Below are 16737 nucleotides of genomic sequence, written 5' to 3'. Positions count from 1 at the left end.
TATCGCTCTTTAGCGCCCTTCAAAATTTTTTCCTCTTTTTTTTCATTATTTTTTTATGCCAACTCCAGTGATTTTCGTGACCTCAAAACTTATCCCAAATTTTTATGTATTTTAGGTTAAAAAGATAAAATTTAAATAAAAGATGACGCTCGATAGATAGTCCACCCGGCCCTTAAATCAAAGATGACGCTCGATAGATAGTCCACCCGGCCCTTAAAGCTTTCTTTTACGTCCTGGGAGGTGAATACTTCACTAATGACAAAACACTCAGATCCATCAAGCTGATGAATCGTCGACTTCAGCTTGCAAAACTATCACTTGGATCAAGTCAGATTGAATGGTGTCGGGAATCAATTGTTTTCTAAATCGACGACTTGATTATTTTTCGTTCGATTTAAGGATGTTCTGCGGATATTTTGTTATTTTTCATATTTTTCCGATAGACTATGTTGGATTTCGTAGAATAAAAAGTACACTGAAGTAACTTTAAAATTAACTAATACTTTTATTTACGAAGATATATATATATAATTAACAACTAGTGAGTCTTGAGGTACTCTGATTCGAGCAATTCCGTCTGGATTGTACAGAGGTTCTGGTCTTCTCGTTATCTTTGCTAAACTAATTCTGTCTTAAAATATCGAAGTTCCCTTATTTAAATGTATCTAAGGGCGGATTGGTGAGTGGAAGGGGAAAGAAAGGAAAAATGGCGAATATGTCCATATTTTGGGCATCAAGGGTTTTAGAACGGCTAGGTTTGTGACGTCAATGGGGGAATTGAAGTTCATTGGGGAAAGGCCCAAGGTTTCATTTATCGAAGTGTTTAATGATTATTGGGGTGAGTCCCCTGATGAATGAATCTTTCTTATGCTGTATTTTGTTGGGGAACTACGTGAGGAATAAAGTAATTATTCTAAATTGTTGGGGAACTACCCGAATAATAAGATGGTTTATCCTTTAGAAATAACTGAGATTTGGAGTAAACAACAACTAATTTTTATAACTTTTCACTAAAATTTATTGATTTTTTATTAAATTTCAGTGAAAAGTTACAAAAATTAGTGTATCGGGATGAAACTTTATGAAAGAGTGAAATCATGATGGAACGGACAAACGCTATATTTTCATATCCCAATCCGATCGATAGTTTTCAATAAATCTCAGAAAAACAGGAAAAATAACAAAATACCAGCAAAACATCCTTAAGTCGGCTCTGCAGCTTAAGGTAGTACCCCCGGTACATCATGAGTCAAGCTAGAGTACTGATGACTTTGATTAACGCGGTAACTTGGTTTGACAACTGTAGTCAATAGCTTGCACGCCTGTTTGATGTGTTTTGATGTGTACGTTGTGTTTCTGTAACGACAGCTCACCTAACCTGCGTAGCGTTGTTGCCACATCTATAGGTTTCACACTTAATTAATTAATTTCAACATTTATAGCCCATGACTGACAATTTTTCGACGCGCAAAATGTTCTTTAACATCTGTACATATACCTTAAAAACTTTCATGAAAAACCCAATGGAATTTTTAAAACTAAAAAAAATCGTGAACTGCCATAAGACTCAATGTTAATCGTCGAAAAATAAATAGATTAATAACTATTGTTCTGGCCCATTCAGACTTCAAAAAATTCAACTGAGTCATTTTTGCATTAAAGTTTATCTGCATGTGAATTTTCATAAAAATCTTATCGTTGCTTTCATATTCGCGAGTACTACCTTAATTGATCAAAGAATTTCTTCAATCACGAACGATTTTGGATCACGATTGTGTAAAAGCATGATATTCATGGAAAATTCACTCAGATCAAGTGGAAAATCATACATGAATTGATAAATCGACGTGAATCAAGTCGATAATCAGGGAGATTCACGCTGACATTAACTCAAATCAGCATTTCTTTAGGTGCTATATCAGACCAATGGAATAGCCTTTGTACAAAAAAACTGAAGGGGGCGGATACTCACTTGCGTCCCGTTGGCGCCAGGAGGTCCTTGCGGGCAGACAGTGTCACATGTCGTTTTTTTTTGTTCATAAACTATCAACTGAGGGAAAATTATTAGCAGAGCCGAAGACATTCTGGGGAAAAGGAAGACTTACCGGAAGCTCATCACATCGTTCTCGTTCCGGTTTCGTCGGGTCGCAGTCGACGATCATCCACTGGAGATCGATCTGAAAGAAAATGCACAAGTTGGAAATAATTCTTGCAAAAGAAACATGAAAGGAGCCGACGACTTCGGAGAACTCTTTGAATCGAGACATTCCGGCTGCTGATCATTTGGGTCATCTGGGCAGCCCAGATGCACACATTGATTGAGAATAATATTTACTTTATGCCGGTCACGTATGTCATCATGATAAAATAATCTAGGCGCTTAATTAACATGTGGAGTATGTCACTGGGAGATTGCTGAATATCCCGGGGGACTTACCGGCACTGTCTGCGGATACTCCATTGTTCGGGATATCGATATTTGTCCGCCGACGTCTATTGGCCACCAATTTTGCAATTTCGTGGAGCCTAAGAGGACACAGTCTACATAGACATTAGCTTTCTCGCGGAAGACAGACACCTGAACCTTGTGCCATTGCTTGTTTTCAAATAGCTGGAATGAAAAAAAGTTTTATGTGAAGTACGAAGTACTGGAAGAAAAAACCTTAGTCAAGAGATTTGGTACTTCTCTGAAAAATCATGAGCAATGAATTCGCAACAAGAAGACGACTTGTCGAACGTAATTGTAAGTCAAACAATTTTTACATTGAAATCCTTTGGAAAGATGAAAAGAAAACTCGTGGCATAAAGAATAAAATAGAAAATAGAAGCATAAAAAAATGACAAATCCGCATGATCGATCCAATATCTTACATTTGGATTATCAAACTGGAACGTCTGCGGATACTTGTCGTGATTCCCAATCGTCAAATCGAGTGTACGTCCGTTGGGATTGAGCTCGATGGAAAATTCCGGAATACCCTGACTATTTGATATTTGGAAAATTCGCCATGCTACACGTGGTGTTCTCCAAGTTCTGAATATAGTCGTGAAGCTGAATTCCTCGGGCAATCCAATGGGAAATACCTGTCTGCAATAATGATTCGTAGCTGACTCATGAAAAATATCAACGTGATGATTCATTAGGTTGATTCGACCAATCATTAGTTATTTTTCAAGGACTACCTTGTGGAGAGGGTAAGATTGGCATCCCTGTCAATGCGATATGCCGTTTGCATGCGAGTGGTACCCCTGACACGACTCACGCCCGGATATTGTTTCTCAGTGAAATCCAATCTGTAACGGCTGATGACATCGAACAACGTCTGGAGATCATCCTCTCCCGGCTTGTAACCCACACATGGTACGCCGTAATACTCAGATTTTATCTCCTCTGAGGGAATTTTTCTTTCATCATTTTCTCCACATGTTTTTTTACCTTGACGATATTATCAGCTAAATGGGATATCTAGATGTTTTTCCCCCCCGTCGTAAAACAACAATTACTGAACTATAAACGTACAATGAATAATCTTATCCAGTTTATGGAATGTGTAAAGTAGAGCGCAATTTTTCAACATCGCCAAGAGCTGTTAAATACGTCAAGCGCACTCATGAATTCACGGGAATTTTCCACTTCAAAATTTAGTTCAGCGTTGGGAATGCTCGGGGCTAATAGTTGTTGTAAGTTTCGAGTGCAATCTAAAGTTGAAGATAGCATGCATATTGTTGTGTTGTAATTGGGGTGTCTTTTTTTGCAACTCACGTGGAACCGATTGTTCTGCGAATACAGCAAAGTTGATTGTTAGGAGCACATAATATTTCAAGTGGTGCCTGCAACAGTAAACAATCATTAATAATTGTATACACAGAGAAAAACATTCAGAATTTCATAAAAAAATATTGATTCAGTCTGAATAAATAATTTGAAAGATAGATTTTCTGACGTCGAGGAAGTTCTTCTCTGTGTAGAGAATTGTCAAACTGTATTTTATAACAAACACAATAACAATACATAGATAAAATTTGTAACAGTTGGGAATTATTGCGGTATATTGACAAAAGTGTCTCCACCCTCTTCCCACAGGAACTGTAAGTTTATTCAGTTTTTTTCTCGAAATGAAAATGATGGCGAGTATTATTGAAAGAAGCGTCGGACGCGATCATGAATATGTTGTCAGTATTTGCATTCTGCTGACGTCATATGCAGCATCACATCCGATTTCAGTATTGCAGCTAACAAGCAAACATGGATATTACTCGGGTCCAATATTATTTTGATGATAATAAACATGGTACAGTGAGATGAGTAAATATAGCTCGTGATCGCAGCAAACGAACCTTGAGGGGATTGAAAACCAAACGAATTGTAATATTCACCGAGTATGCCTCGTAAGCATACAATTGTAAGCGAAGAATCTCATGAATCCACCACTTCACGTACATTTCAAGCTCAATAAATTTTATTGATCCATTTTGCATTTCATCGTATGGGAGGAGAGGATATACACAGTTGGGAATTCCGGAAATTCTTCATTTACAGTTGTAATTTAATAAAGAAATATTTGGTGACAGTTACAAAACCTGCACGAAGTAAATATATCTGGAATGTTTAATATTTTAGATATATTTATTCGGGCATCGTCTTCTCTATGGGCGATCTTTATATTGCCTCGCATTCCTTCGGAATCCAATAGCTTCTAATATTTCTCCAACCGATTCCATTAAACATTTTTACGCGTCTCTAGACATATTATGAAGCCAATAAGAAGAGAAAAACTCCAATACTCCACAACAAAAGTGAAAGACAAAACGCGTAAAGTTTGAAAATTATTTTGGAACTCAGCATGAAACCAATCTATCGCGAACTATTGGAAAAAGAATTATTTTCTCAAGTATATTTAATATCCACAGGAAAATATATTTGGCCTTAATATATCTTAAGGGAGTATTTATAGAATGATTACCAGATTTACTGGTGGCAAGTAAATATATTTAGCGAAAGTAATTGTTTTCATCAGTGAATGCACCTAATGTAGAGCGTCATAAAATTATCAAAATTATTATTATTATTATCATACTCATCATCATCATAAGAGATAAGCCCATTTGTTTAAGGGAACCTACAACAAAAGCTGACACATTGCTTCTTTTATCCTAAAACTTCAAACAGTACAAAATTGCAACGATACATATCACGATATGTGGGCATGGGTTTTTATTATCCATTCACGTGTCATGAGTCACAATTTTGCGTCTTATTTGCCGAACTCCGTTAATATTGCCCAATTGGGTATATAGATATATTACATAACCACCTCGGCTGTCAACTAGATATTGCGTTACAAAATACGAATATATCTCGACTTTCTGGATTTATACCCTTCGCGGGCGGTTTTTGAGATATAAAGTTTCAAAAAAGAAAAATATCGAGATATTTCTGGCAAATTTTACTAGCTTTGTTTGAGAGGTTACATGGGTTTCCTGGGCGAAAAAACAGCATATTTTTAACATTTTGTTATCATATGAAGAATGCAATATTGAATTCAAACTTTCTGTTATGTTAAAGATACATATTTAAGCAAGGAAAATTTAGCCGTTGAGACGTCATTATTAGGGACCCGTTCGAAAAAAGGTGGCCTCGGGTTGATAGCAGAACTCATGATAGGATCATTCGAAATTGCATAGAACAATCAAAAATTGCGGCTTCCAGGCAACGCCTTGAACTAGTTTTTGAATAAGGGAAAAATAAAGTAATTGAATTCTTGGCAGACCTTTTTATGAAAAATTAGCAATTCCGATGGAATTTCTGCTACATGTTGTATTTTTTAAAATGGTTGCCATTAACAAGAAATCCTTTTTTTCAAAAAGTGGATAATAGTATCTCGAAGACGTGTACAAAATTTCTGCAAGATCGGTTCAGCGGTTTTCGAAAAAGCACACCAACTAACTTTAAAAACACCGTTTCGAGAAAAACGCGTTGAAGGGTGTTTTGCATGTATTGGCGAAGATATAAGAATTGCTTGAAATTTCGCCATAATGTTTTTGGAGCGACAACAGGTGCCTGTATAATATTAAAAATTGATTCACAACACCGTTTTGTGGTTATTAATTATTGAGTTTCCAATTAAGACGATCTTTTATATGGAAAATAAGATTCCGTAAATATAGTTCAAAATATAAAATTTTGTTGGAATTTTGAAAATTTACTATTAAAGCAGATATAAATTGACAGAAAAATGTCATGACCATTGACTACAATTCTTTTTTTTCATTAATTTGTTTAAACAATATTTATTCATAAAATCAAATATAATATAATAATTGTCTATGGCTATTACTTTAACTAATGAACACATTGAAATATTAATTGAAAATTAATTGCGATAAATAAAACGAATTATAGAAAGGGTCATAAACTTTTGTTTTGACTATACACGCAGAATATCCTTAAGGCTGTTGTAGCGCGATAGTCTCTGCAAAAAGTTTGTCCGCTGTAAACCGGGCCAGTTTAGAACATATTTCTTTCACGGTATATAGTCGCACTTGATTGATTGCATTGTACGTGGACAGCTAAAGCATAACTATATATTTTCCATATTAACTATTTTCAATTATATAAATTTATGGATTTTCGATAATTATATCGCGTACACCAAATGGTCAATCGATTTCATTTTTTTCTGTATTTCCTCCCACGATATATATATTCTTTTTTTTTTTATTTCGAAAACTGTGGAGCCATTGATATTGCCAAAATTCTAATCGGTGAAACTCCATCTAAACACGTGTTAAATCACTCGAATTTCAAAAATTTATATCTCAAGTTCAAAAAGATTATTCGCAAATAGAAAGAGCTCATTCTGTAGCTAGCTTTTTTGAAGTATTCACTATAAAGTTTTGAACGAAAACTGTCGAATAAAAATTTAACGATACGACAACCTTAAAGTTTTGAGCGACAATACACCTGGCCTTGGGAGAGGAATTTTTCAACGCTCTATCTCCAAAACGTTTGCTCTGATCGATTTGGAATTATTCGGACAATATTCTCGACATTTTATAGAAAAGAAAGAGCAAAGAAAAAATCAATTTTTTCAAACTGCGAAACTCATGTAACCCCTTAATAGCGTTGCCTATCGGCCACTGGTACTCAAAATATATTTTGATCTGCGTGAAACTGTATAAAACTTATTTTCTACATGATCATCACCACTTTCCTGTTTGAATGAATGTTTTTTGCCTGAGCGAAGCAAATACTTTTTTTTCAAGAGGCCCACTTGAGTCGAGGGCTCGGATGTGTGACCTATTACATAACGTCTGGTGGTGGCACTCTACGTACAGTTCACTTATTGTAGCGACTGGAAAATTTTCAAAATCAGATTTTTACACGGAAATATCCATTTATCTCGTCATTGTCTATCGAAAAATCAAGCAAAAATGAAAAAAAATTATTCGATCCTGCCAGGATTCGAACCTGGAATCTTCTGATCCGTAGTCAGACGCGTTATCCGTTGCGCCACAGGACCCGCTGGCATCACAGAATCAGAAAAAAAATTTAACCCACTCGTTGCATGAGTTGGAAATTCCAGGAAATAATCTCAAACAAAGGCCTCATTCATATGCAAAACAGTTCCTATAAGCCCTTTACCTCGATAATTAAAAAGAAAAAATATTCAGCACATCAATTGAGGAGATAAAAAAAAATACTTACAGACTTTGCAATGACATCATACTCTATTAATACGAATGACATCTGCATGAATCACGTGATGATTTAAGATTCAGAGGGAAGAGGGAACACCTGGAAGTGAAAATGAATAATATATCGACGGGTTATTCCAATATTACTCGTGCAGAACACTTCTATCGCAAAAGTCAGTAAGACCAATCAAGAATTCAGTGTCGGCAGGAGTGAAGAAAATAATACCCTCAACACAACAATTACGCGGAGGCCAGGGAGGGTTGAAAATACTCAACCGCCCTTGGATTATAACAATTGAATATCATTATTCCCTTTCACAATTTTCCCTCACATCCAGGAGAAATTTCGCGCACGACGTTGACCGTTTGTCGCAATACTCTCATCGATCTATAAAATAGAGAAACTTAAAAAAAAAATCATGTTTCGTTTTCAGCAATAGCCGAAAGAATTTTACAACAATAATTTCATGTATCCACCCTCCGTGATTCGTAGTTTACAGGGGTTAAAGTTTCGACATATGGAGGAGCTATCGATCGTTACATCACCAAACTGTAATGATAGTTTCAGTTACAGGCCTTTCAATGCACCCACCAATAACAGTTCAGTATGTCTCCTATCGCTGAGAGCGTTATTAAATAATCCCTAGAAGGTCATTCAGATGATCCAGCATTTGTTAATAACATCAGCTCCCCTGGAAGACAATTGGTCAACTTTGCAGTTACCAGGAGACCCATATGGAGATTGATTAGCACAATTTTCAGAGTCCCGTAGTATTTTTCATAAATCTTTTTATGGTTGGCGTTATAAAACTTGTGAAAGAACTACCTGAATACCGTCGAAACTATAAAATACTAACGCGAAAGTTACCCCTATTCAAAGTTTCAATTGTACTTTAAAAGAGAAGAATTTCTACAATTGCCCTTCTGCTGGGTAAAGCAAAGTTAATGGGATTTCCATAACTTCCATTTCCCGGATCAGATCGTGATTACCTCAATGATGCTCGTGGATATGGTGATATCCAATTAAACAGGCGTTGCATCAAACAGTTGTTGGAGGTTTGGAGGGATGAATTTTGATGGTATCCCTACGAGTAAGCATCCCCTACTCTCAATACAAAAATCCCTGAGGAAAGCCTGAGCAGTCAGCGTGGCAGCTGATTGGTCGATGCGGGTGGCTGAAGTGCGTCATTGGTTGGCGCATTGTGTTGTAAAGCTGAAGCCTGGTGGCCCACGAGGCCAAGGATATTGTGCTCGGTATTCCGGCGTTTCCCTTCAACAGAGGCAGGCAGTTGCCGCTGGAAGGAAGTTGTGCGCGCACACCTCAGGTGTTCATCGAAGGGGGAATACCTCGATTATTTCCATCATCATTTCAATAAAATTCACAAGTTCCTCGAAAGGCAAGTGAAGTTCTTCAATCGAGACTTCAAATCAGCCAGAGAGTTCATTAGCCTCTGACATTCCACATTATATTCCACACTCGCTCCCTTTCATCAGAGTTATTTTGAAATAGTGAGCCAAGTTCTAGACAGAGGTGATTATTTTTCCCTGACACATCAAACTAATGTCATGCTCACTTGCAATATATCAGACGTGATGCTATTTCCATCATTTTCGAAGATTCAGGATTCCACGTATAACGAAGCCTGTAAGTTTCTTAATTAACATAAAACCGGCTTTGTCTTCGTTGTTGTGTTAGCACGATTGTTCCATCTCTTTGTTCTGGTATTCCAATGGGCTTTTTTCTATACCAATTCCAGTTCTTTTGTTGGTGATTAAGAACTCAACGAGTTCCAGTCGGTGGTTTTATTATTTTTTCATGTTGCAAGCATCGATAAGGGACACATTGTGCCTGTGTTGTGACTGTGGGGGCTGAAAAATTCTTGCGGTAAAATACGAGAGAAAAAGAGTGAGAGAGAGACACAGAGAAAGAGAGAGAGAGAGCGAGTGAGTGACTGAGGTCGATGGAGGGAGAGAGGGCAGTACCTCTGGACAAAGGAGAGTGAGAGAGTACTAAAGGCTCGTGAGAAATAGACGAGCGCCAACTTTGACTCGACCGGCACAGACTCGCTTCCATTCAAAGACCTATGAGTCATTATTGTTTTCGTTATTTGATACAGAGTATTATTATTATAGCATCACAATCCTCTTCTTTGGAACTCTGATACCTATTCCTGGTATTGCCGTGCATATATTTACCAATATTGAATTATTGAGTGGTCACGCTGGCCAGTTTCTACCGTATTATTTCAATTTTTATCGTTTTTTCCCGAGTGTTATTTCTTCCCTAACATGTTTATTTGCATAGAATATGAGGTGGATTTAAACGGTTATAGACTCGTCTGTCGAGCCGGAAGGCTCTTGAGAATAATATATCACGGATACGCAACTGCCGTTGTGATCTCCGCCAGCATGTGGCAGTTTGAAGGAAGGGAGAAAATATAATAGACTATTTCTTTTAACACAATGTGTGAGGAAAATTGACTACTGTCATGTACGAGCAATTTTAGCAGTTACTTGGAACTTTTCTTTTGGTCTTCATGGCAGGAAATGTAGCGCGTCGGCGTGTGATTCTCTGAGATATCGATATTTTTTTTTCATCAACATTGCACGCAATGTTCTTTAAAAATAAGATATTCTGCCCGCCCCTCTTTTTTTTTTGTTAAGCCTCGGTGTATTCAGCGAGAACTCCGATATATTCGCGAATAATTCGCTCGAGAAATTTTTATCGAGTGGATTAACACACCTCGGGAAGGAACACGAACCTTGAAAAATGTTTTCTGAGAAATGTGGCTTTTATCAGTAGGCGATAAGCTGTATCCGGTATTGCGATAAGATAAATATTATCTGTTAGACAGTAAGCGCTATTTTTTGCCTGGAAAACGGAGGTACCATCCATTTTGTTTTGTTTCATTTAGACGAGTGGACGAGAGAAGACGACAAAATGGCGCCACGTTTGTGTGCAGGAGGTGACTTCAACCGATACCATTTGAGAGCACCGAAGAACAGACGTCTTGAGTCAACAATTGATGCTGCAACTGTCACCGGTAAAATCGACTTTCTACGCTCCATTGGACTTACACAATCGACACAATCCCAAGGATTGACCTGCCAATTGTGCAACAAAGTTGAGTGTTTTTGTGATATAAATACGGGTACAGTGGATTTACCAAGGATGAAAGATCAAAATGAGAGAGTTAGTTTATCTATGAAACCCTGTCGGGTTTTGATCGCCGGCGATCAATGCAAAGTGTGTAAGAAACTGTTCAAATGTGAGACCGATGTGCAGGATCACATGAAGAAGCGACACAATCGACTGAAGGTGACCCTCAAGCTCAACAACGAGACAGTCAGCACAAAGTGGATCAAACGAAGTCATCTGAAACGTCGCCACAGCCATTCAGACAGCCATTATGAGTATAGAGAAGGAGATCAGGTGCCACAGATGTCTAATTTCTTTGATAGTAGCCTCGAGGCACAATTGGAGGTATCTGGTAGCAAGATCCGTAGAAAGTACGAATCAAAGTCCAGTGATAGTCGTCCGTGTTCAGCTCCATCACTCGGTGTCTCATTCGATCTGCCTCTCTGCAGGGCCACCAGCTGCCATTGTTGCGTGAGGAACAACGCCAGGTCGTGGGATGATAACAACAATAACTGTCCAAAGCTCAATTTGTCCAAATCTCAAGACTCTGTTGAAACCTCGTCTGCAGGTATCGTTGAACACGAGAGTTCTTCAGCCAGCGTCGCATCCTCACAAGTGCCCAAATGGCTCCTCAAGTCCACCACTTCCATCAGGAATATGAAGAAAGAAGTAATCACCTTGGACGATACAGAAGACATCAACGACATAACTGTGATTCCAACGAAGCCACCCTGCTATGATCTCACCGAGTCCAGCTACCATTCTGATGACGAGGTAGAAAAGGTTCTGGAGATCAGGAAGAATCAGGCACCCTTTATCAGCATTAAAGGAGAACCCAGTGATTCCATGAAGGGCCTCAGCATCTCCGACGCCATCAGGGATCTGATGTCTGCCGAAAACAGCTTAAGTTGTCATGACCAAGAGGACGCTGGCCTCCAAACCCCCAACTTCTACGAGAATCTCAACAAAATGGAAAGCGATGATGAAGAAGAGAACAACTTCACTCTTCGTTTCGAAGACGATGAGGAGAGTTGTACATTTGTTATTAAAGATAATGTTGGTAATAAAGAGTATGCAAAAGGTTTCTCGGGGGATTTCTTTGGTGACACCCAATTAGATGTGGCTGTCAGTCATCATGATGCTTTGGATCAGTCATCGGGATTCTGGCGAGCATCGAAAAACGTCGAATGCTTCTCCGCGCATGAAACACCCATCGAATGCATTGTCAATCGTGACTCGATGGTTGCTATTAAAGAAGAGTTGACTATGGATCATTACTTGTTTGATCGTGAATGAACCTAGTGCGGTGTACTTGAATACTTTTAAGTTTTAATCTTTACGAATGGAACAACCAAAAGAGATGTGATATATGGTTAAGTTTAGAGACTCTATTTCATGGCTCGCAAGATCCCAAAGGACCAAGATTTGTTGTTTAGGATAGTTTTCTACCGCTAGTGTCGTAATTCAGAGAGAATAAGACTATTGGAGGATTTTTATAGATCAATATTCACAATATTGATGTTTAGTTTTAAGACGTTTTTTTTATCAGCCGGTGATGAATATAGTTGTAACTGCTTTTCATTAGGTGTTCATGTGGTCAGTGTTGTACTTTATGGATTAATGTCAGCTATATTTCATCGTCATTTATGGCAGTTACTATCAATCAATAAATATTAATTTTCTATGGTGGTTCAATTGTCTTAGTTTATTAAGCTTTGATTCAACGTTGCTTTTTTTCGATAATGTGTTTAAGGGGTTTTGGGATGTACTCACGTCTCTCGAAAGCCACTGGTGATTTCGAATTACCAACTCGCGAATTTACGATGCAAACACTCTGGAGTTAACTAGTGCACTGTGATAAGTGTCTAGGGAGTCTGTATGACTGCAAATGTCCACTCGACAATAAGTCCGGTGTTGGTGGTGGAGAGAATGATTGGAGAGAGCGAAAGACTTGAGATGAATAACGCAATTTGCAGATGTTTGGCCATTCCACTTTTCGCGGCGCGTTTTACTTGGGCTTTTTTGCTACCGCAGATTGTATTTAGTTGATTGAGTTAACGAACACAATGCGTGTTGAATACTTTTGCAGACGAATTTGTGAGGATTTCATGTTGTTGTAATTTGATGGCTGTTGTTTGGACTATTTTGGAATGGATTTTCTCGGTATACAGCGGAGGTGTGAAATTCGGACGCGTCGAGGGGCGAAATTAAGTTTTCGGAGGTCGACTGATGGATCCAATTCGCAGAGTAATTGAATTAGGAAGGTTATCCGATATTTCAGTCACTAGTTTATAGAGCCCACGTGTTGGACTGATTAACCCCTCAGGCTGCTTTCAGCAACAATTATTTTACAGAGCAAGTCACTGATTGAATTTCTCCTTTGCAATATATTTTTCTATGGATTTAATCTAGGTCATTGACGTAGTCAGAACCGATAATTCGTTAGGCGTTGAGAACTCGTAGATGATTTCTTTATTGGAAAGGGTAAGTTATTTGTTTTATTTGTTTGTCGGTGTGCATGAGTGAAATATATTTAGTTTTCAAGAATGGAGGGGAAAATAGAGGAATTTTTATTGAAATTCTTCATGTGTGGATTTCGTAGTGTTCGGTTTTATACTTTTCCCGATATTTTGTGGGTGAGTTGGTGAGGTGTTGAGAATTCTGCCGGTAGACAAAATCGATTAGACGTCTAGCGCCGTCCGAGTTAAATTAGTGCATTATGCTACAAGTGGAAGGAAAATACTTTTTGATAAGAGCCGTACGATGAACTATTGTTAAAACCGTAATTTATATGGAAATTATTAGCTTTTAGGTGGAATTGTTGGTGAACTCACTTCGGTTTGAACGCGGTTATCGGACCCAGTAACGAAACATGGAGTCGGTCATTTTCCGCCGGACAAAATCTCCCGGAAAAAATTCCCCGGACAAAATGTCCCTGGAAATATATTCCAGGAAGAAATGGCAGGTATAATTGTCCTTGTGAAATTCACTTAAGAAGAATTCCACTTGATGAATCTCGCACAGAAAAAATTTCAGCTCAAATAATGATCACGGGAGAAACTTTCAGGATTGTTTATAAATATAGAAATTTAGCAATCATTATATAAAACATTTTGCGATTAAAAAATTAAAACCCCTCTAAGGTCTTGATTATCCTTATCAGTATTCAATTTCTTGTTTCTTCCCACAATTAGTTTATAAAATTATGTAAATCATATTTGTGCACCAATGAATAATTTGTATGAATATATTTTCTTTCAGGAATATTTTCGCCGGAGGAATCGTCCAGTGAGAGAGTGTCTTAGATTCACGAAATATTTGGTTCACTACACGGAGAGAAAAATACCGGAAAAATTACGGAACTTTCACGTATTCGTGGGGTGACCTTGTTTTTCGGGAAAAACTACTGGAAGTACCGTAAAATTGTCCTAAAATTTTGGTAAAAATTCCTGCTCGCTGCGAAAATTTTTACGGAACATACAGTATTTTTTCCCGAAAACCAAGGTCACCCCACGAATATGTAAAAGTTCCGTAATTTTTCCGGTACTTTTCTTTCTGTATTCATCCAAAAAAGTATGATCTGACGAATGTGAGGGTATAAACCGAAGGCGAGAATTATAATCAAATAAGTCGGATAATACTTTTTGACTCGGCTTATACACTGCTATTTGTCGCATAATAATTTTCAGGCCATGTTCTGGAGATAATGATCATAGAGATTGAGGGGAGGGTGCAATGGGCATAAAAGAAACAGTGGAATGATCATTCTGGAAAAAGGGCGGCTTTCATTATTCAATATTCCCCTCGCGGAGAGTCCATGACGTAAGTCGTGGAACCCGCAGGGGAGAAATGATATCTAATTCAATAACATGTTAATATTCTACAAAGGGAAAAATGAATTCTTGTTTCAGGGGAAGAATCAATTATTCGTCGTTCTGGAATCGAACAATTGGTATCCATTCAACAAGTGACTTATTCATTTATTTCCCTTGAAATAAAGAAGCAAAGCTTGAGTTGTCTGTTAAAAAGATTTTCCTTTATTTGATTTGAGGAAACCCCGGTGAAACTCCAATTTTTTTGACAAGACCCAAAGAAAGTGTCGATTTTCAAGTGGCATGAAGATAAAAAAAATTCACTGTTTACCTCAACTTTTATTAAATTATGAATGCTAACTGTCAAATTTCTAGTGAAAATGTAAAGAATTTCAAGGAAATTGGTCAAATTTCCTGAAAATTTACGATAGTTTAAAATGAAATGATGAATTTTTGTAAATTTTGATAATTGATAATAATTTTATAATTGAAGAGAGGTTTACAATTTCTAGATTTTCAATTTTCCAAACTTCGCTAAAAATTCAGTGGAAATGACTCTTGACAATTAGTTAAATGTATAAGGTATGACCAATCAGATATTCTGTAAAAGATCAATACATCCTGATGAATAATTTTTTGACGAGCAAATTGAGAGCAGCAAATATGTCTCAAGAATTGTCCCCCAGAGGATATGAGAATCTCGGCCTCTTCCAAGTGCAATAAAGTAAAATTGGGAATCTCTAGATCACTCCAAACCACCAGGGCACAACCAGGGATTTCCATTTGAGCTCCTTCAGAGATATAAATCGCATTTCCAGTGTCACGGAATATATTTCCAATGTGTACGAATCAAAAAATTCAGTTCCTGACGACATCATAAATTAAATAATTGAAAAATAAAGAATTTCCAGAATGTTTTTCATCAATAGTTTATGAAAGTTATGTAGCTACTCTGAAATTTATGTTCTTCAATCATAAGGCTCATTCACAACTTTCAAGATTGGCGGGCATTTTTAAGGCAGCACTTCTGGTACATCATGAGTCAAGCTAGAGTACTGATGACTTTGGTTAGCGCGGTAGTTTGATTTGACAACATTGCTCAACGACTTGCACCCCTCTGTGATGTATTTCGATTTATTTGTTGTGTTTCTGTAACGACAGCTCACCTATTCTGCGTATACTAAAGTCAGCATAAGCTTTTACTTCTCTGGGTACCCCCACTCCACGTAGTTACCACTTGTAACCATGTCCCCCACTCCTAAAATCAATGTTAAAACTTATGCTGACTTCAGTATAGTGTTGTTGCCACATACATTGGTTCCACACTTTTATTTAATTAATTAATTAATTTTAACATTTATAACCCATGAATGAAAATTTCTAATTAACTAATTTCATAAAAGCCTAATCGTTATAATTTTTAAAACTAAAAAAAATGGTATGCTGTCATAAGAAAACGAATAACTATTGTTCTGGCCCATTTAGCCTTCTAAAAATTTAACTGAATCATTTTTGCATTAAAGTGACTAACTGTAACTGTATACCCGGTGGCCTGACGTAGTGGTGAAGGTCGTTGCCTCACAGCGGATAGGTTCCAGGTTCGATTCCTGGCTGGGTAGACTGGTGAGACCTAGCCGCGTTCAAAAAGTCTCCATGAATCTCCACATAGCCTCCTCCGACTTGAAGCGATGTAAAATAATCATTAAAGAAAGAAAAACAAAAAGTCTATTTGCATGTCAATTTTCATCCAAATTCCATCGATGCTTATATACGGGATATACGGGAATACTATCTTAAATAATAAACAAAAAGTACTCGTTTGCTGTTCAACGAAATTCCTAAGTGTTACAAAAAAAGTTTTCTGAATTCAAAACACTATTCTCTGTACAATGCAGAAATTACCAAAAAAAATGAAGGAAAATTCTATTGTCGTAAATACAGAAACATTTCTGTTAACATCAAGGATTTTTCATTTCTAACACGAAAAAAAATGTTTCCTCTTCGAATATTGTCTGTCCCATGGGGTGCACACTGGGAAAAAGCCGGGATTTCCACCGCGAAAATGTTCTGCTAGTCGGAATCTCAAAC

The 16737-nt window shown here is 37.4% G+C and overlaps 2 protein-coding genes and 1 non-coding gene across 10 annotated transcripts in view; 1 reads left to right on the top strand and 2 right to left on the bottom strand.

Moving 5' to 3' along the window:
* The window catches only part of LOC105274294 (uncharacterized), a 32614-nt gene extending 20081 nt beyond the window's left edge, over nucleotides 1–12533 (top strand). For 3 of the 7 annotated variants that reach the window (XM_011317251.1, XM_011317250.1, XM_011317248.1), the window contains one exon: nucleotides 10614–12533. In XM_011317251.1, coding sequence (XP_011315553.1) covers nucleotides 10640–12133 — 1494 coding nt within the window. In that variant the 5' untranslated portion in view covers nucleotides 10614–10639 and the 3' untranslated portion in view covers nucleotides 12134–12533. Of the gene's footprint in view, nucleotides 1–3310; nucleotides 3362–3561; nucleotides 3682–8974; nucleotides 9344–10613 lie in introns of those variants that run through there. The other 4 variants (XM_011317249.1, XM_011317246.1, XM_011317247.1 and 1 more) reach the window with 4 other exon arrangements.
* The window catches only part of LOC105274293 (collagen alpha-1(IX) chain), a 24788-nt gene extending 10842 nt beyond the window's left edge, over nucleotides 1–13946 (bottom strand). Inside the window, exons 1-8 of one of the 2 annotated variants that reach the window (XM_011317243.1) lie at nucleotides 12611–13946; nucleotides 7709–7798; nucleotides 3764–3831; nucleotides 3184–3391; nucleotides 2872–3088; nucleotides 2438–2611; nucleotides 2106–2177; nucleotides 1973–2050 (exon numbers count right to left, since the gene is read on the bottom strand). In XM_011317243.1, coding sequence (XP_011315545.1) covers nucleotides 1973–2050; nucleotides 2106–2177; nucleotides 2438–2611; nucleotides 2872–3088; nucleotides 3184–3391; nucleotides 3764–3831; nucleotides 7709–7728 — 837 coding nt within the window. In that variant the 5' untranslated portion in view covers nucleotides 7729–7798; nucleotides 12611–13946. Of the gene's footprint in view, nucleotides 1–1972; nucleotides 2051–2105; nucleotides 2178–2437; nucleotides 2612–2871; nucleotides 3089–3183; nucleotides 3392–3763; nucleotides 3832–7708; nucleotides 7799–8688; nucleotides 8737–12610 lie in introns of those variants that run through there. The other variant, XM_011317244.1, reaches the window with a different exon arrangement.
* On the bottom strand, nucleotides 7451–7523 carry TRNAR-ACG (transfer RNA arginine (anticodon ACG)). Its single transcript has one exon. It is a non-coding gene; the product is annotated as a tRNA-Arg (tRNA).
* Nucleotides 13947–16737: the final 2791 nt, after the last annotated feature.

This window comes from Fopius arisanus, unplaced genomic scaffold, assembly GCF_000806365.1.
Source record: "Fopius arisanus strain USDA-PBARC FA_bdor unplaced genomic scaffold, ASM80636v1 scaffold00010, whole genome shotgun sequence".
Taxonomy (NCBI): Eukaryota; Metazoa; Arthropoda; class Insecta; order Hymenoptera; family Braconidae; genus Fopius; species Fopius arisanus.
This window is presented reverse-complemented; position numbering and strand designations above follow the sequence as displayed.